This window comes from Ctenopharyngodon idella, chromosome 7 (genome assembly GCF_019924925.1).
Source record: "Ctenopharyngodon idella isolate HZGC_01 chromosome 7, HZGC01, whole genome shotgun sequence".
Taxonomy (NCBI): domain Eukaryota; kingdom Metazoa; phylum Chordata; class Actinopteri; order Cypriniformes; family Xenocyprididae; genus Ctenopharyngodon; species Ctenopharyngodon idella.
This window is the reverse complement of record NC_067226.1, coordinates 39,103,152-39,124,109: the sequence shown is the minus strand read 5'-3', so window position 1 is coordinate 39,124,109 and position 20,958 is coordinate 39,103,152. Positions and strand designations below refer to the sequence as shown.

Here is a 20,958-nt window from a genome sequence, read left to right as displayed (position 1 = left end):
CTGAGTCTCTGGCACGGCAGGCGGGCGCACTAACAAGTATGATAAAGATCGCACAGCTCAGCTGGCCTCTGTTACACCAGTAATAAACATGCCTGGGGGGCAGTGTAAAACTAGTGGTTTATAATGAAGTTATTTATTAGATAGCAGTGGTCAAGCAGAGCATATAATGCACAGAATAATGCTCCAGTTACACAATATATTCAAATCTGTGGACACTCGCTTGTCTCTCTTGTTATTTAAAAGTGATTTGTGTGCATTTTTGGAAGTTAAATAATCTCAGTTTAATGTGCAGAAACTACAAATAAGCCATTTATATTCTGATTCCCTGAAAATAGTTAACACTAAAGCTCTGTTTGTTTGAGCAGCCCAACATGTCAAGTTTCACAGACAATTACACTTAAAATCACTAAATTAACTTACTTCACCATCACAGTGGGAATGGACAGGCTCAATTCAGGCTACACCTGTGTGAAAATGAAGCATACTTTTTAATTAGAGTACTTATTGTGAAAATAATACACTTTAAAAGAATTGTGTGAACTGAATGCACATATTAATTGCAATTAAAGGAAAATGTATTATAGTTTAAATTTATACTAAATACAATTAGTTTAGAGTGCTTTTGTGACCCACTTAAAGGTACACTATGTAACTTTTTTTCTTCAAAATGAGCATAATTTAAATAATGAGTCAGTACATCATCAATCCTTCTTCCAAAACATGTTTTTTGTTACCCTGATTCCCGGTGGTAAGGCTATTGTAAGTGTTTATATTTTAGACCTGCGAGGATGGTTTTCGCAGGAAATTGCATATATGTGTCACTCGTCATCTGTAAATATAGAAAAATTTATGTGGGAATGACATAAGTCAGTCGTCACAATAGTGTACTTTTTTTAAAGTATGACAAATGATTTTTAAAATATTATTATTATTATTTAAAATGTACTTGAAAGTAAAACTATTAATTTGACATTAAAAGTCCTTTTAATGTCCTTAAGTGTGTCATGAAACAGTAATGAAGGTGTGCTCTCTTTAAGTACACTTATAGTGGCCTTTTTTTCCCAGTCATATTATATTATCTGCCAATACCTCTGTTGTCTTTGAAATATAGATTGGACAGACATTGGGAGAGTGTGTGTCACTGGATTGTCCGTTTTGAGAGAGCATGTGATTGGATGAGCTGATTTCTGAACAGAGTATACTTAGGCTGACTGACTTTGTGCAGAACGTTTGGTATTTAAGTGGCCTCACTCATGTCAAGAGCCGGCGCTCAGTGAGCTGCTCCGGGTGGGCGGAGACTCCTCCGTTGGAGCACTTGTGCTGCTTTAATGGTCTCTCTGATCGTCTGATCTGCAATTACAAGAGAGACAGACATATAGAGAGACATCTATGTGCATGAAAGAGCAGCTTGTCAAAAACAAAGTGCTTAATGTGTCAAAAAAGCAGAAATATGATGATGTTAGGTAAAAGAGTTCAGTGAGGTTTTAAATCATTTAGTTGAGTTTACAAGGATAGTTCACCCAGAAATAAAAATTGTCATCATTCACTCACCCTCAAGTTGTTCTAAACCTCTATGAGTTTCTTTCTTCTGTTCAACACAAAAGAAGGTATTTTAAATAATATTGGTAACCAAAGTTTCTACTCCCCATTGACTTTGATAGTAAATGATGACAGAATTTTCACATTTGGGTGAACTATCCCTTTAACCAACTTCCCACACCCATGTCATTAACTCTTCACCTGTCGCCATGCTCACCTGTCTAATGGATTTCTAATGGAAACTAATGGAGCCTGATGACTGCAGGTGAGACAATAAGAGGTGAAGAGGAAAACAGAGACAATAGCTATGTAAATCTGGGTAGTTTACCCAAAACTGAAAATTCAGAAATTAATTTTTCACCCTCATGCCATTATTAACCCACATAAATTATTGCATGAAACATAACAGGTGAATTCTCTAAGAACATTACGCTCTTGTACAGTGAAGTGATGAAGCACAGACACAGTTTGCATGTAAAATGACACCGTAAGTGCAGCTGCTTTGAATTGCATTTTTATTGTGTCTTGGAGGGCATTGACATTTAGCCTTTTCATAATCGGATAGCTATTCAATCAAGTCTTTCTGTTCATTTGTGGGCTGTATAAAAACATACACCAACACAAATGCAAACAAACGACTGGTGCTTTTAATGAATAATTTAAAGGGACTTACTAGTTACTAGTTTGAATCAATCTGATGAATACTTCATGGAACAAACTTACTGAATCTGTCAAAGGGGTTATAATAAATTTATTTTATGAAAGTATAAATAAATGTTATAAATCTATTGTAATACATTTATTTTATTTTAAAGTCCCCCTGTAGTCAATAATTTTATCCATTAAAACTCATCTTTGATCACCAAAATTACATATTTAAACGTTTTTCCATAAAAAAAAAAAAAATCTTAGTGCCTTAAAATAGCTAGAATGTAACTCTACACCCTTGCCTCATTTAATATACATGGATCTATGAATATGGTAATTAGCCCCGCCTCCACTCACTCGCACAAGCTCGGAGATCCACTCGGTATACACTGCACAATGGTATTGCTTTTTCCAACGTCGGTAATTAATATGATTACCGTTTTGCTTGACTGTGTTATCAAACAGCTAATAATGTGTTGCTAATGTTACACAAACCGTGTTCACATTCACGAGTCAGACAGCCTTCTGATCATTAGAAACACTTTGAACATCTCAGAACTTCAGTGGAGAATGGCATATAGTTCATCAATACATCGTAATATGCATCATACACCCGCCATATTGCTAAATCATCCCGATTTTTCATATCAACAGAAAAATATACCGGGATAACCTTCTTTTGAGACTCCCTTGTGGGGTCAGTTAATGATATTCTAAAGCCCGCCGGCATGTTGACGTGATTGGTTACAAGGTAGTTTGTGACGTCAGAATCACCAGCGATTTCAAACCGCAGGTTTGAGTCTGGCTTTAGATCACTGCAGTTTTAAAGACAAAATACTCAGCAATGGTGTTGACTTATGAATTTACACATGGTTTGTCAAAGAATCCTGAAAAAAAAACAAAAAAAAAAAAACATTGATAATAATAATAAAGGTTTCTTGAGCTGCAAATCAGCATATTAGAATGATTTCTGAAGGATCATGTGACACTGAAGACAGGAGTAATGATGCTGAAAAATCAGTTATTTCATAATATTACTGTTTTACTGTATTTTTGATTAAATAAATGCATTGAGCATAAGAGACTTCTTGTTCATGCTCAGAAGCTTTGTTGTGTTGCACTGCTCACTTCTAAAGAAAGTGACTGTATATATCACCTCTTTTTGCACCCTTAACACACCAGTCAGATTTTCAGTGACAAACCAAAGCTGTCTTTTAAAGAGCAGTTGCCTATGTAGAACCTTTCAAATCAGTCATTTATGAGGCTTCAATGACAGTCAGATGCTGCTTTAGAAGGCAGCTGTTTATGTAAGCAGTAGACAGCAGTGCAGTTCACTCAGTTTAGGAACAGAGATAACATCTGTATGTCTGTGTTGTGCTACTGTTTACAGCAGTGAACACTTCATGCTTTTGTTCAAACAGTCTTCCATTGTGCATTTTCTGGCAAAAACAGAGATCTTACAGATTATTTAGTTGAGAATCTTGTCATGTTGCCAAACTGTTTCTGGGTCTCGTTCAAATCGACTCGCACAGTTGACTGGCAGACAGAGCAAATCACTGCATACAGTAACTTCAGACTTCATCTGATCCTGAGCCAAACTTCACAACATCAAAGTCTTGATGGAAAATAAATGTTCAAAATTTGCATTTCCGAGTCCATGAAGTCAGTTCAGCAGTAGAGCACTTTAATCAGAGCTGTGATATCGCTCTCCAATATTGTAATATAAATCCAAACTAAATGCAACATAATTGCCATAAAAATGCTTTAAACCTACAATAAAAGGTATGCAAATTTTAATCCATGAATATATCATTTGGGGAGCCAACTGGTGATTCATTCATTCTCCTGTTACTTGCTTGAAAATCATTATAAATAGGATTCCTTGCTTAAATATGTCAGACTTTTCTCTTTTTTGTACTACAAATGCTAAGAAAAACAGCATTGAAATGATATCCCCTATAATAAAATACAGTATACTCAAAACAACAAATAACCTTTACCAAGTTTCATATCATTCCGTTGAAATAAAAAATTCTAAAAAACCAAAATGTAAACTTTTTCGGTCAAAAATGACCGAACAGCACCAGAGGGTTAATAATATTTTGTAAAGAGTGTCACGTTAAAATATTATTTTAAATATTGTTTGTGGTCAAAATGGCTGCATTGGAAACAAATGGGAAGTTTGTTTCCAAACTTAAGTCTGTGCTCCAAAGCATTCAAGATTTACGACAGTTTAAGTTGGAAATTTCATTTTCAGGTCTATGCTCAACATTATCGAACTAAAATATAATACATTCATTTCATTGAAATAATAATAATAATTAAAAAATTGTCAGTTTTGACAGCCATGCAAGCAGCACCAGAGGGTTAACAAAAATGCCCCATGTTCAGGGGTTTCATCACAGGGGGACAGCTAACAACTAACTATTTCTAGGGCTGGGACAATACATCGAATCTCGATTCACGATACGAAGAATCTGGAGCGATTCTGATATTTTCCGACGTATCGCTATTCTCTCTCGAATCGATTCTGGGCTTAGTTTTTAAACAGCAGATGGCACTAAGTGCTTTAGAAACACACGTACACTGCGTGTTTCCAGTTCCTTTACACACCCCACTTAAACCTAAAATAATCATCCATAAAGTTCGAAAAGTTTGAAGCGAATTACAAATCTCACATCATAAAAGCATTCTGAGCCGAGGTGCAAGTATATTTAACCACTTGCATGACTCAGCCAAACACACGAGCATTGTCCAGCAGTCTTCTTCGTGAGCGTTTGAGAGTGTGCCGGTTAAAAACTATCCTAGAGCGCCATCTGCTGTTAAAACTAAGCTCAGAATCAATTTTAGAGAGAAAATATCAGGATCGATCCAGATTCATTGTATCGATCGAGAATCGATGTATTGTCCCAGCCCTAACAATTTCCAATCATTTCGTAGAAATCACATGTGCTACACTAATTTCCACTTGCACTGGTAGTTGCCACATCGCATGTGCTTGTTTGCGTAAAGTTAAACTTTGAGTCTTTACATACCAAGTTTTTGTTGGTCTAAACCACTCATGTGGTCAGGACATTATGCCACTGTTGTGGTCTCTAATTTTAGTGGCTCCTACTGCAAGAAAGGCATGTTTTAGGGTCCAATGTGGAGTCAAACTTTTTCCTCCCAAAATGCACAGAAAGCCACCAGAACTGGGATCCTGATGGTGAAAAAGTAGCAATCAAGTGGTATCTTGAACACAAGAGGGTTTAATAGAATCACTGAGCCCTACAGTGTACGCTCATGAGCAGGTCATCTTACCAGAGAGAGAGAGAGCTTGTCATCTGCTGCTGGATTCTGGCTGGATTTTCCCTTTGATAACTGAGGTAAATCCTCCAGCAGACACTAATTGAGTGACCATATCTCGGATAAAGTAGAGGAGTCTCTCTCTCACTCTTTCCCCTTTCCATCTTTGTATTCCTCTCCCCTATTTTTGCTCCTGAGTCCTTGGACAAAAGAGGAGGGCAGGAAAAATTTTAAAGGATATATATTTTTCCTCTTAGAGAAGGATGTAAAAAAATAACACACACACGCACGCACGCACACACACTGGTTTTCATGTTTTATGGGGACTTTCCATAGACTTAATGATTTTTATACTGTACAAACCGTATAGTCTATCCCCTAACCCTACCCATCATTGCTTAATTTCATATGATTTATAAGCTGTTTTCCTCATTGGGTCAAAAAAAAAAAAAAAAAGTTCCCACAAGGTTTTTGGTTTTACTGGTAACTACTGGTATTACTATCTTTGTGGGGACATTTGGTCCCCATAACATCAGGAATACCAGGTTCTTAAACCACTGTACACCTGGAATGTGATTCTGTGATTCACACACTTTTAAACAGATCATTTGGTCAAAACGATTGACAGAGTTTGCAAACCAGTCAATGCAGTATCTGTATCGTTATTCCTCAGATAGTCTGGATTGAGTTTGATCCAAACTTTTAAAATATTAAAAAGGTTTGTTCACCCAAAAATGAAATTTCTGTCATTAATTACTCACCCTCATGTCGTTCCAAACCTGCAAGACCTTTGTTCATCATCGGAACACAAATTAAGATATTTATTTATTTATCCGAGAGATTTTTTATCTCCCATAGAAAGCAATGAAATTACCACATTCACGGTCCAGAAGTAGTAAAAACATCATTAAAATAGTTAACATGACTACAGTGGTTCAACCTTAATGTTAAGAAGCGACGAGAATACTTTTGTGCGCCAAAAAAAACCAAAAATAATGACTTTATTCAACAATTTTTCCTTTTCCCTGTCAGTCTGTTATGCAGTTTGCACAGTGAACGCATTGCAGAGCTTCCATGTTCTGTGTCGGAACGCTGGCTCAGTATGTAGGAGACTGACAGGGAAGAGGAAAAATTGTTGAATAAAGTCATTATTTTTGTTTTGTTTATGCGCACAAAAGTATTCTTGTCGCTTCATAACATTAAGGTTGAACCACTGTAGTCACATTGACTATTTTAACAATGTCTTTACTAATTCTCTGGACCTTGAATGTGGTAATTTTATTGCTTTCTATGGGAGATAAAAAAGCTCTCAGATTTCATCAAAAATATCTTAATTTGTGTTCTGAAGATGAACAAAGGTCTTGCGGGTTTGGAACGACATGAGGGTGAGTAATTAATGACAGAAACTTAATTTTTGGATGAACTAACCCTTTAAACTTCATTTACTTCAGCAATTCATTCAGCTTAATTTACTCCATTCAAACTTTCAAACTTGTTCAGCATTCCAAATAATGATGTAAGCCAGGGGTGCCCAATCCTCCCTACCTTCCTGCAAAGTTCAGCTCTAACTCTGATCAAACACAACTGAACCAGCTAATTGAGATCTTCAGAAACACTGAGCTGTGTTCAAAATCGCCCCCTATACCCTCATTTACTATTCCCTATTACTCCACTAATATGGTCTACTCGAAGGAATGAATTAAAACAAGCGAGTGAATTCGGATGAAAATATTTATCTTGAACTCTGTTATGGAAACTAGCATGTATAAACCGTATTAAACAATTTAATAATCAATCAAAAAGGAATTTATACCTGTATGATTTTACGCTGTACCCACATTGGACCAGCGGTTTCGAAAATGGATGGACGGATGATTCAGCTGTGGGCGCCATCTTCTGGTGAGATGTGGGAATTCATTCTGCACGACCTTCACAGTGCATTATGGGTATTATCTGGCCATTGAGCATACATCAGTTGTACACTCGTTATTGCGGTGCATTATGGGATTGAATGAGTGCACTCGATAACGTCCACTATGGTTTCGGACACCAGTACAAATGGCTGTCCCCTCAAATAGTGCCCTATTTAAGGGTATAGGGGGTGATTTTGGACACAGCCCTGATAATTACAGACAGGTGCGTTGGATCAGGGTTGGATCTGAACTCTGCAGGTAAGGTTCAGAATGTCAGTTCAAATCCGATTTTTGTGCATATCCGATTGAAATCGGATCAGATTTGGCAAGTCTGAACAGCCAAAAATCACATGAAATGTGATTTTCACAAATCCATTTCGAGCTACATTCATATGTGGTTTGAAATCCTATTCAAATCGCATTTCTGGAAATCCGTTTCAGTCTGACTGCTCTGATCGGATTTCGCATGGTTTGCCGCATAAAATGTAAATGTCAGACGTTGCTATAGAAAACATGCTAAAGGTTGCTGAAGAAACAAGGTTTTGTTGTTGCAAAGTGCCGGACGAGCAGAATAACAATATAGCGGAGACATGTTTTGAAACCGGCAGAGATGACAGCGCGGAATAAAGCCGCTCATACCAGCCTCCTACGTTTCTGCCATTGCCTCATCATATTGCAGTAGTCCAGCGGGGTGGCTACACAATGTCATGTTGTAAATAAGACTGTATTGCAAACCCCTCCATGCTGCGGTTGTTGTTTTTGGTGTATGCCTACCAACTCAACAGCATTGCCATAGAAACCAATGCAGATATCCCACAAAATGAAAGAGAGGCATGGACACACAAATCAGTTGCGAACATAGTCTAAGTCAGGGGTGTCCAAAATTTTTTAAAAGGGGGCCAGATTCAATGTTGTGGACACATCTGGGGGCCGGTTCCTTCTTAATTTTATATATATATAAAATTATATATGTATATATATATGTTTTGTTTCTTGAAAACATGGCAGTAGAGTAGCTTGAGATAAGATACAGAGGTAAATTTAATACACAAAAAATATCTGTAAAACTTTTATCAACCTCATTTTTAAAGTGTGAAATTTAAATATTACTGAGTTACAACTCTATTCTTATTTAAATTAAAAAGTACTCTAATTAGATCACCACAGGTAAAACCACACATGGTACCTCACTACATGGTAAAAAGTAAAAAAAAAAAAAAGAAAAAAGAATAATAATATATATCTAGAATGGCTTTATGGTATTTAGTCTATAACACATTTAATATAAATACGAATGCACAAAACTGCAAGTTTATGACAAAAAAATAGTCTGTAATTTGGCCTTTATTACTCATTTAATACACGTTTACATTAAAAATGAAATAAAATGAGATATTAACCTACATTTCTGACAAAATACCACGGTTACAGTTAGTGTTACCACAGTAAATCCATGATAAATGTTGTTGAATTGTTGGTTGAAAAATATTCTAACTGGATCGGCTCAATGTTTCTCCTGATTTGCACGTTATTGTTGTTGATAAAGTCAGCGCAGTTTCAACTGACTTTAAACTGAATTAAATCACAGAGAAATTTGCAGCTTGTACCTGAGACCTCTACGCTGAACTCAAACACTTCTCACTGGCTGTTTAGTGGTCGTGTGATCAAGACACTCAGCAAGTAAACACATTTGTGAGCTCGTGAGTCGCGCAGTGTGCAAAAGTAGCGCTGCGCGTTTACCTGGCCTAAAATCTAGTACTGCCCCCTTATGTTGCCATTGTGAAACTGCACGATTTGTAAATTATGCGTGGCGGGCCAAATCTAATATATTTTAATAGACAAGCTGCGGGCCGTTTGAAATTCGTCCCCGGGCCGCATTTGGCCCACAGGCCGTAGTTTGGACACCCTTGGTCTAAGTAGATTTCACAGTATTGGGCACCCCTGATGTAAGCGATGCAATGATGTCTTTTGTAATATTTCCATTTAGAATTCGGATTGATCTATCTGTATAGTGTATTGTGGTTGGTCTTGTCTTCCTTGTGTCTAAAGACTGTCACCTTATGTGTTGATTTTTGTGCACAGCAGACAAATAGCAAGCCACATGTTGAGTGTCATGACAACATCAACGTGTTCTGACGCAGAATGTCATTTACACTTAACCAAAGTGTAAAACGTTAACCCATTTTAGCCCACCGGCAACTATAGTTGCTGCTGTTGTCATTTTCCTTTTGTAAGTACTTTTCTATATGTTATCCATGTCTCAATGACTTGCAAGAAAACAACCAAATAAAGGATTTCAAGAACAGCAACAAAAAAAAAAAAGGTATTCACTTCCTTCCTGTCACATGAGGCTATCAAATTCCTACCCCTACTTCCAGGAAGCATGGCGAAGGCAAACCCTCCCAAAGAAACATAATTTTCATGTTACTAATAAATATTTTTGTTGACACATATATATATATATCTACATAATCATGAAGGTCTCTAGAATCATCTAAACAGGACAAATCTTACAAGAGATCTATAGTTTTTGGCATACTTAGTCAAAAGTCCAAGCGGCAACTATAGTTGCCGGTGGGCAAATGACTTGTAAGTACATATATCAAGGGGAAATGGGGTATACTGTGGATAGATTAATAAATCAAGGTTATTGGTCTTGTTTAGTGCTTTTTGCTTTCATAATATCCCACCTAAAACATACACTCTAAAAAATACTGGGTTAAAAACAACCCAAGTTGGGTTGAAAATGGACAAACCCAGCAATTGGGTTGTTTTAACCCAGCGGTTGGGTTAAATGTTTAGTTTTATTTAAACTATTGTTTAAAAATTACTATATGGCTGACTTAAAATTAACCCAAAATAGGTTGGAAATTAAAAATCAGACATAATTACTAGAGGCAACAATAATAATCAAAAGGTTAACATTTATTAATAAGCAATTTAATATATGTCTATTGTTTAATTATTATTCATTTAACTTATTAATAAATGCTCATTTATTAAACCTTAAATAAAGGTTAATTTCCAACATACTTTGGGTTCATTTTAAGCAAGCAATACAGTAATTTTTAAATAAAACTGCCCAGCAGGTTGGGCAAACATTTAACCCAACCACTGGGTTAAAACAATGCAATTGTTGGGTTTGTCCATTTTCAACCCAACTTTATGGGTTGTTTTTAACCCAGCATTTTTTAGCGTGTAACTTCACCCTTTAACTGACATCTAAATAGAATAAAATGAGTGTACTTTGTTCTGCACTATGTTCCACCACTTTAAGATGGGATTTGTTGTTTTTTCATATTCAAGAAATTATAAGCTAGATGCAGCCTCAAATGTTCTTCGACTTTTATACATAATAAATCTGTTTATGAATATATATTGATCTGTTGAAAGCAGTTATTTTGAGTTAGATGCCAAATTAAATTTTACATTGAGGGGGTGCATACAACATATTTGCCCCCCGGCAACTATAGTTGCCACACATTCAAATATGATTTTCAAGAAAAAAAAAAAAAAAAAAAACCTGGGGAAAATAAATACAGAACATGTTCTCATAGGACACTATTAACACAACTATATGCATGAAACCATTCAGAAAAATGTGGGCACAAGTTACTTGGAACTGTAACACTATGCTGGCATGCAAGGACAGTTATTTCCTTAAAAATGCAAATCTAGTTTAGCTGAAAAACTGTGAGGTGGGCACAATATTGAAAATAATGTTAGATCTATTATTAAAATAATGCAAAAGCTAGTTCAGTTGTACATAAAACTGCTGTGATGAAAGAGTTTTGTATCACTCGGCTTGGGTTGGTTTATTCACCAAGGTAAAATTAATTAATAATTAATACATCTACACAAATGACCACCAATATATATATTTTTTTTTTTAACTATAGTGAGTTTTCTAGAGCTAATAAACATAAATATTTATGTAATAATTATAAAATAATAATTATTTGGGAGCTGCACATTTTATAGTAGGCTAATATTAAATATTGGCAATTCTTACTTCACGCTCATGGTTTGGTTAGAAAACATATCCCTTCAAATGTGGTCACATACGTCTAGCCTCCGAAAGTTTAAATATTTCACCACAACCAATCAGACCCAAAACGCATGTGAAAAATCGAAAACTATGACTTCCGGTCTGTAGTTTTGATGTTGTGGCGGCTTCAGTACTATCTTTGGTACTATGCTGCCTTCACGTGCTGTCGGAATATTCATAAATACGAGTTTCCTAGTTAAAAATTGGACATGAACGCCTTCTCAAGTCATATCTACCACTGCTCAGGGATCATTTTGATACCCAAGTTCCCGGAATGAGCGGGACACAGACTAAACATGGTGGAAGGGAAGAACGATTTGCTGCAGTGACTGGTATTCTTTATTAGTTTTTTTCCCCCCCACAATAGCTACGTAGCCTTGTCATGGTGCATTTACAAATATGAATAAACATTCAAAGCGTATTGTATGTTTTAACGAAAATAGCCTGCATTTACCCGAAATTCGAGAATCGTCAGCAAGCTGACTATAGCGTGGTGAATGTTCATATGGTTGTCAATGAATAGGATGCTAAATAGAATTTTGGCTTTAATAAGATTTACCTAATAAATACGCAAGAATAAACCTGGTGGCCTCCATGATTCCTACAACAAAACACTTGAATGCTACGAGCTCGTAAACACGATTTTAAAAGTGGGAAGTAAGAAATTTCTGCTAGCATGTGAAGGCGCCAGTAGAGCTGTGTTTGGTCTCATTTCGAAGGCTGCGTCCTCCGGAGGTCACATTTGAAGGCTGCATACATCAATGATGTCTTAAGAAACGTTAAATGATATTCCTCGTGAGGTGTCAAATATTGTAATTTCTTTCTTTGCAATCTAACAGTTACTTTTCTTAAATAACACATCCTTGATGAAGTATGCAGCCTTCGAAATGTCGCTTTATGAGTGAATCTTCACCCGATTAACGTTAGTTGAAACACTTTGATTAATTCAGGAAACGAAATATGTTGATCGGCGTTGCAACGGTTCTGCTGGACTATTTGCGTTGGCAGAGCAGAGAAAATCGGACAATACAACTGGCAATATCATGTCTAACATGTAAGTTACTCAATATTAACTTCTCATGTATTAAACTGTTGTATAAAAGTGATAATATTATAATGCTCGCATGAGCGCCATGGCCGTATGATTACTGCTCGTGTCATTGCTTTACTAGCATGGATGATATTGGGAGTAATTTTTTAAATTGTTAGCGATAAATTTTGTAACAATAAACAACACAACATTTGACTAAGCTTTTTTAAAAAAACGATTTCACTACTGAAATGAAAGTAAAATGCCGCGTGTATAATTTTGAGTGAGTCAAAGCAATCGTTTATTTGAATTGATTAGGGGTCCAGACAAGTTTGCTAAAATGATTCAGACTTCCCAATGATATGATTTAAACTTGGAGGTAAATTACTGTACACACACACACACACACACACACACACACACAGAGTGCCTTATTTGTAATTCTCTCTCTGTCTTGAACCAATACACGCGCACACACACTATCTGATGTGATCTAGTATTCTCTCTCATTCTGCCTGCAGACTTCTACAGTATAAATAATGTAGCAGACAGTCACAGAACACACTTTCCTATTCAGAACTCTGAAAAGTCCTTACACAACACACTCACATACACGCGCACACACACACACACACACACACACACACACACACATACACATATACAGCTGCACTTTTTCAAATCAGCCTCTTTTAATTTCCGAATCCTAAAACACAGTAAGAATTCTTTCTCCCCAGATCAGCACTGTGTTTCTAGACCACTGCTGAGCGTAAAAAAACAAACAAAAAAACTACTAAAACCACAGTCATTCACACCAAATAAGTCAATATAATGTCAAAAACAACAATCACAATGTTTGTTGAAATGATTTATGGTCCCAGTTCCATCATTCAGTTTGATGCTGTGAGCTGAATCTCAGATTATGTGGGTCATGGGGTACATTTGCACCTGGCGGTAACATGTAACCTGTATTCAGAGGTTGTCCACATACACATTGAAAAGACGTTTGTGATTGGAATGTTATCTGACTTGGTACAAAGAAACTCAAGGATGCATTGTGATCGGATCTCAGTGTAATGTGGTGATCTTTTTTTTTTGTGTGTGTGTGTTGTTTATTTAATTATTTGTATTATTATTTGTATTATTATTATTATTATTATTTATTTACTGATAATTTACAAAAAAATTACGGAAGTGGCTAATGTGAATCCATGAACCACATTATTAGATCGTTTTCAAAGGCTGCACAAATCGATATATTAAAACCATTTATAAATCATAATATAGCATACTGCTGTTAAGGCTGCAAGTGCGATTTAATTAACCCTCTTGGGTCTGAGGCTGATTTGGGGTCCTGGAGTAGTTTTGACATGCCTTGACATTTGTGCTTTTTTTCAGTTGCTTATAAACTTATTAATGACAAAAGTTACATTACACTGTATTCAGCAGAAACTAGGCTACAATAATATGTGAGCAACAAGTATGTACACGTTTGTTTTTTTGAGAGAATTACGTATATGCATAGTTTTTGAAAAAAATAATAAGGCCTCAAAACACAAACTAAACATTTTTTTCCCAAGACTTTTGGGAATTGTATATTTTAGTCTAGAGTTTTTGCTTCACAATGATGTAAAAATCATTGTGCCTACTCGGACACATAAAACAATGTATTGATTTTAAATTTAAAGACTTTTTGTTTAGACAGGCTACATGTGGGGAGGCGTGCATCTTCATGAATAATGCTGTGATTCACACCTGAGGAGATTAAGACCCTGCCCCTAATGAGCTGCATAATGAGCCATTCAGTCAGGAATGTGACTGAGTGAACTAAGAAAGAACTATATAAATGAGAGTCGAAGACACATTTTGAGTACATAGATATATCTGGAAAAAAATCCTGTTCAAATATATAAGTGAACATCACATACCTGGCATTTGGTGTTTCTGCACTGAAGAAAAGAAGAAGAAGAAGAAGAAAAAAAAAAAACCTTTCCTGCTTCCAGTCAGTGATCTCAGTATCATATGCATGCAGTCCAATGTGTGCCAATATCTGGTTACTATAATTCTCAAATGAGATAAAAGAAAAAACCCTCTGTGAGCATGCTGATAACAGAATCATATCAGCTATTGTATTAACATTAATATACACTGTGTTCCAAATTATTATGCAAGTGACATATCAGACAAACCCACTGTAAATGTTTCTCTTTGTGAGGTTTGGTTAGTGGTGGCTGAAATGCATCTTTACACATAACTGCCAGCCTGCATGGAGAGGTTCTTGAGACTCCAGAGACACCAGCAGCTTCAAATACCTGTTTGCTGCTCAACACTGGCTTTTTTTATAGCTGCCCTTTTAATACAATTAATTTTTTTGACAGGAACTTTCCTTAATAAGCGTTTATCTGACCAAGTTTTGCTGTGCTCTAAATCACTCACAAATCTTATGATAATTCGATAATCTCCATTCAGTTTTCACAGAATATTAGTTGTTTTCATGCCTTCAATGCACAACATTGCACCATTTCATGCTTTTCATCTTCAGAAAGATCTTTCTTCCTCCCCATATTGCATGAGAACTGTGACTTGATTAATAATGTGGAACAACCTCTAAGTAGGGTTTCCATTTACTTAAGTAGACCTGGCAAATTATTTTGTCTGAGATTGATGCCAGTTATCTAAAAAGACATGTATAAATAAACAAACAAACACTTTCTTAGAAAAACTAAAATCTGAATGCTTATTGTACTGAAATCCTACTGATATGTCACTTGCATAATAATTTGGAACACAGTGCAATGTCCAACAGAAAACATGATTTTTGTGATCTCGTATTATTGCACATAATGTGAAGAAAATTTTGTATAGGCCTATATTTTAAATTACAGTACCGGTCTAAATTACTTCAAAAACATTACTATTTTTAATGTTTTTGAAAGAAGTCTCATGCACATCAAGCCTGCATCTATTTGATCAAAAATACAGAAAAAAAAACAACAACAACAATACTGTGAATTATTATCACAATTTAAAATACTGGTTTTCTATTTTAATATACTTTAAAATATAATGTATTTCTGTGATGCAAAGTGTCTAAACATTCATATTACCTCTGTGGCATTTTATATTTGTTATATTATAGAGCCTAAATGTTAATGTGCAGTTTAATACATTGATAACACATTTTATTTAAGTATTTATTACATATTTCAGTCGATTTCACTCATCTCAGTATAGCAATATAGTTTGGGAATAGCCATGGCAATTTACTAATATAAGTTGTGTAGTAAACAAAACAGCGCGTCAATCTGCCTCATTAATTCACACTGAGACACAAAAAACCTTGCAGGATTCATATTTAAACAGTCTTTTTGTGGTTTAATATTCACAGACACTATATCGCAATTAGAATAAAGAACTTCAGAATTTAAAAACTTACCATTCGCAATCATCGGCTTGATCAAGTTGATCCTCGATCGGAATGAAATTGAAAGTGCTCTTCCTCTGAGGCAAATTCTTCCAGAATTATTCCTCACTGTGTCTCAAAATGATGTACATGAATCTGACTAAGCTTGATACATTTTTCCGAGCTGATGCGGGCGTTCACTCTCTGTTGCATGTATCGCCTCAGAATTTGCGTCTGAGTAGCGCGCGCGGTCCGTGGGTGTGGCCGCATTAGTGGATAATGAGCTGACTCGCGAACGACTGACATCTCTCTCTTTTCAAACAGATTACATAAACAGAGAATATTTGTTGTTGATTTGTCTTTCATGATTTAAAACCTGACATTTCAGTGTTTCTTTAGATATATGTCTCATTTTTGTGTCATTAGTATTCACTAAGTTACAGTTCATTTTCTGAGGACTATCAGAATGGACTTCATTCAGAGAGAGACTGCAGCTCTCGCATCATGTTAGTTTTCTTTAACATTTTCTTTTTACTGTGAGTGTATACAAATAAGAAGACATTCCACAGTTTTTAATAATATATAACTCTTATTTGTACGTCCAAAATTGCTGGAGTATTTTGAGTCTCTTTTGCACTGGTAAGAAAACCGAGGTGATATCGCTGGCGTGACCACCAACCTCTGACTGTTAAATAACTCGCCACATTCTTTAAAAGTTGCTTTCTTAAAGTGCTTTCCAACAAAGACAAAATACTGCAAAAAGATACAAACAACACAACATATGAATACATAAATAAGCAATCAACTCAACCAGTAGTCAAGAAAAAGCTATCCTGAAATAAAATGTTTTAAGATGAGATTTAAAACAACTTAAAGGGATAGCTTACCCAAAAATGAAAAGTTTGTCATTACTTACTTACCCTCAAGTTGTTCCAAACCTGTATGAGTTTTTTTCTTCTGGTGAACACAAAAGAAGATATTTTAAAGAATGTTGGTAACCAGACAGTTGACAGCACCCATTGACTTCCATAGTAGGAAAAAAAAATACTATTGAAGTCAACGGGTGCCATCAACTGTCTGGTTACCAACATTCTTTAAAATATCTTCTTTTGTGTTCAACAGAAGAATGAAACTCATACAGGTTTGGAACAACATGAGGGTGAGTAAATGATGACAGAATTTTCATTTTTGGGTGAACTAACCCTTTAATGATTGTGCTTCTCTAATGCTGGCCAGGAGGGAATTGCACAATTTCGGAACATAAAATGAAAATGCCCTTTCAACCATGTAGTGAAGCCGTGTATGGGGAACAACAACTAAGAAATAACTCTAAATGCAGGTTAAGACTTGTAACCTTATAATCACTTATACTTACACCTAATTGACTTATAATCACATTTTACATTTATAAAAATGATTAGCTCATTCACAAAATGCATTTTGTGTTCCAGGCTGACCCTTTCATCTATGAAATAATTGATTCCCGAATTTAAGTCGGCAGATTTCGCCTGCAGACCTGCTCGTTTTCATTTATTTATTTACTTACAAAAAGTCACAATTACCTTTTTAAAATTGTTTTATTACATAGTTTGGAGCTTCCCATATTGAGAAAGTTATACATCAAACAGTTTGGCGGATCTCATAGGGTTTATGGGTTTGTTCTAGAGGTTGTCAGAACTTTAAGGGCTTTTGAGGAGACTCATATAGTTGTGTTGATGTTTTAGAGGTGCAATAACAGAATCAAAGATGCATAAACGCACAACCTCTGCCCAGGGCAAGTGAGCTGAAGCTAATGGAGGGCAGAAGGTGTGAGATGAATTGCTTTGCTATTGAGATCAATGTTGTGAAGTGTCTCTCTCTCTCTCTCTCTCTGTCTCATGCTCAGGTGCGGTTGCTGGTGGAGCTGATTTGGCCTCTGTTTCTGTTCTTCATTCTTGTGGCGGTCAGATCCACCAATCAGCCTGTTTATAAAAGCCAGTGTAAGTATTGCTCAACTTCACTTATTCCCAGAATCCTCACTTTCCAACAGTATGTGCATGTTTTTTCATCAAACATTTTTAAAATGTTGTGAGAAAAATAATTTATTGATGTGTGTTTTTATGTGTGGGAGTATGTAAGTTAGAGAATCACAGTGGAAGCTAATTGGTATTGATCATAATATGTTGTAATTGCAATTCATAATTGAATTGAATGAATCAGATTTATTGCATATGTGTAGTGTGAATTGCTAAATTAGTATATTAAATTGACAGATGTAGCTTGTACAAATTTTGTGAAGAACAGTGATTCAGCTTGCCAGAAAATACTTGTTTAGTGGGTTTGTGAGATCATGGCAGCACAGAAATGTTAAAATAATTTGATAAAGAATCTGTTACAGACCTAATGCATATTATTTTCTCTTTCATTTTGTTACATTAGAGCTACACTAGTTTCTTGAGTGAAAAAGAAAGAGAGAATCTATTGTATGTGACCAAAATTACAAGTTGGATGTAACGCTGAAAACACTAATTGAATTTTGAATCATTTCTTCCTCTCAGGCCACTACCCCAGTAAGCCCCTCCCATCGGCAGGTGTGTTGCCATGGATACAGGGAATGTTGTGTAACATGCAGAACCCGTGTGTCAATTACCCCACACCTGGTGAAGCACCTGGGCAGGTGAACAACTTCAACGACTCCACGTGAGTGTCAAATCAACAGAATGATTTTTCATGCCAATGCAGCATGTTCTGTTTACTTAACATTAATCACACAGTTTCCTGTGATTAATCATGAATTATTGTGTTGGGCATCATGAATATATTTACACAATGAATCCCTAAATGAATACAGACCCAACTTATAGGAAGCATGATCATTTTTAAATTAAAAATAATAATTTTAAAGTATAATCATTTTGGTAACACTTTACAATAAGGTTTAATTTGATAACATTATTTAGCCTAAATGCATAGTTAATACATTAGATAAGCTTTATGTAAGTATATATACATCATTGTTTGGCTCTGTTTGTTTCTTACGCTTCTTTCTTACGTTTATTTAGAGTAACAAAGGTTTTGATTGAGATTCAGTCGCTCCTGGCAGATCCTGCCCTCTTCAGCAACGTTAAACTGATCTCTGATGATATCGGCCAATGGTCGTCCGTCCTGCAGAATGCCAACCCAGCTGGAGGTAAACGTCTATGTTTCCTTTTATAACTGTGATAATATTTAAAATAAAATCTGAGTGGATTCGCCTGCTGGCACCTTTTTTTTCCCTAGCAAGATCATCTCAAATCAATACACAGTTTCCCGTCTAGGTAGGACTATTGTTATAAACACTTCAGAGATCCCAGTTTAGCTGTTTTTTCCCCCATCAAACTCATAAATGTGAAATAATCAGCAGCATTTCCAAAGTATGACACTCATGCATTGTGAGTAATCAAACGTGGGCTTTCAAGCATCATTATTAGATCATCATCACCATGATCATTTTTCAAATAGAAGTAAAAATAGAGGCAAATGAATCAGTTGTTGACTTGAGTTTAGAGTGCAAATTTTATGTGCATGAGGTATTTTTTTAAGTTAAAATGAATATATATATAAAAATATTGAATTAAGTAATTTTTTTAATAATATTTAAATATCATTCCTATATGTTGGACCTACATTTATTTTTGAGATTCATTCTGCAAATATATTTATGATACCTAACACTGAATCATGATTAATTCCAGATTTTTTTTTTTTTTTTTTTCCTCGAATCACAGCCTTAAAAATAGTACAAAATATTTTATTGGCTGTGTGTGTCTATATATATATATATATATATATATATTTGCAAGATTTAGATATGCATTTATATATAATGTCATGTGTGGTAGGCCTATCAGTGTGATATTTATGCATACATTTAATTTAATTAAAAACAATGCTGAAATGACTTGATTCGAATGATTCGAAATTCAGTTATGATTTTGTGCTCTAAATACAGCTATGAATAAAGTTCTCCTAAGAAAATATTTTATTTCACATGAATCCTTGTCAGCAATCCAGATTAGCCACAAGCACAGCATAGTGTCTAAAAGAGATTAGTAGATCATTTCACACTCTTTTTGCATGTTTTTATACATGCACAAATCTAAATCAGGGCATGTGTTAGTTAACAGCATATTATCACTTGTTTGATGTGTGTATTTGGTGAAAACTTAATCTAATTGTTTGTGTAACACAAACAATTAGATTAACACTATACTATAGTTCATTGATTAACACTATACTATAATAACACTATAAAGCCTACTGTATCATATTTGATACAAAACTTTCTAGTGCCTCTAAATTATCAACATGATCAGAACTTTGCTGAAAAACATGTTGCACACAATCTACTAGGCATAGGCGTAATTTGGGACAGGTGGGATATGTCCCCATAATTTTTTTGCCAGGGTCGACATTGTCCCCACCACTTTTTGAAACATCTCATGGTACAGATGTATCTAATAGCGACAAATTAAACATTGTGTTGTTTTTTGAAATCATGCTGAGTGCTCGTTGCCACTGTTAATGGTGGCGGTGGCTTGTGCCAGTAGCAGCTCCTGACTGTAAATTTAGTTAGGGCAGATTCTGGGTCTTAGCGCCAGTTTATGATAAACATTTTGTAAGCTTTATATTTTAATTGCTGAACACATGCAGAACACTTTTGACAGAGGTCTAACATCCTTGCGTTATTCAGCCTGAGGGAGGCGCTCTAATGTTGATTGACAGGCATGCGTAGAATTCTATCTTAGTATTGCCTTAATGTAGTATTTATTGCCTCTGAATGTTGTTTGAGAATGTTACAAGTTGTGGAGGAATTCCAGTGAGCAAAAGAAAGTCATGTCTATTTTCAGAACAAATATAAAACAAACACAATAAAGGCTATTCACTTCAGCACGTTTAATTTTTCATTAACTTGATACAATGAAGAGACATGCCAACTAGTTACTGACCTGATGCAGACTAATATACACATAGCTGAAGCTTATTGATATCTTCTTAGTCTGGAGCGAGGTTTACATAAAGTAACGTGAAAATAAGCAGAGCAGTCTGAAATCTGCCCCAATGGCTTTCAATT

The 20,958-nt window shown here is 35.5% G+C and overlaps 1 protein-coding gene across 2 annotated transcripts in view; it reads left to right on the top strand.

Moving 5' to 3' along the window:
• LOC127515853 (phospholipid-transporting ATPase ABCA1) overlaps positions 1-20,958 on the top strand; it is a 195,397-nt gene that overhangs the window by 13,446 nt on the left and 160,993 nt on the right. For both annotated transcript variants that reach the window (XM_051899955.1, XM_051899953.1), the window contains exons 3-5: positions 17,752-17,845; positions 18,404-18,545; positions 18,908-19,035. In XM_051899955.1, the coding sequence (XP_051755915.1) occupies positions 17,752-17,845; positions 18,404-18,545; positions 18,908-19,035 (364 nt within the window). The remainder of the gene's footprint in view (positions 1-17,751; positions 17,846-18,403; positions 18,546-18,907; positions 19,036-20,958) is intronic.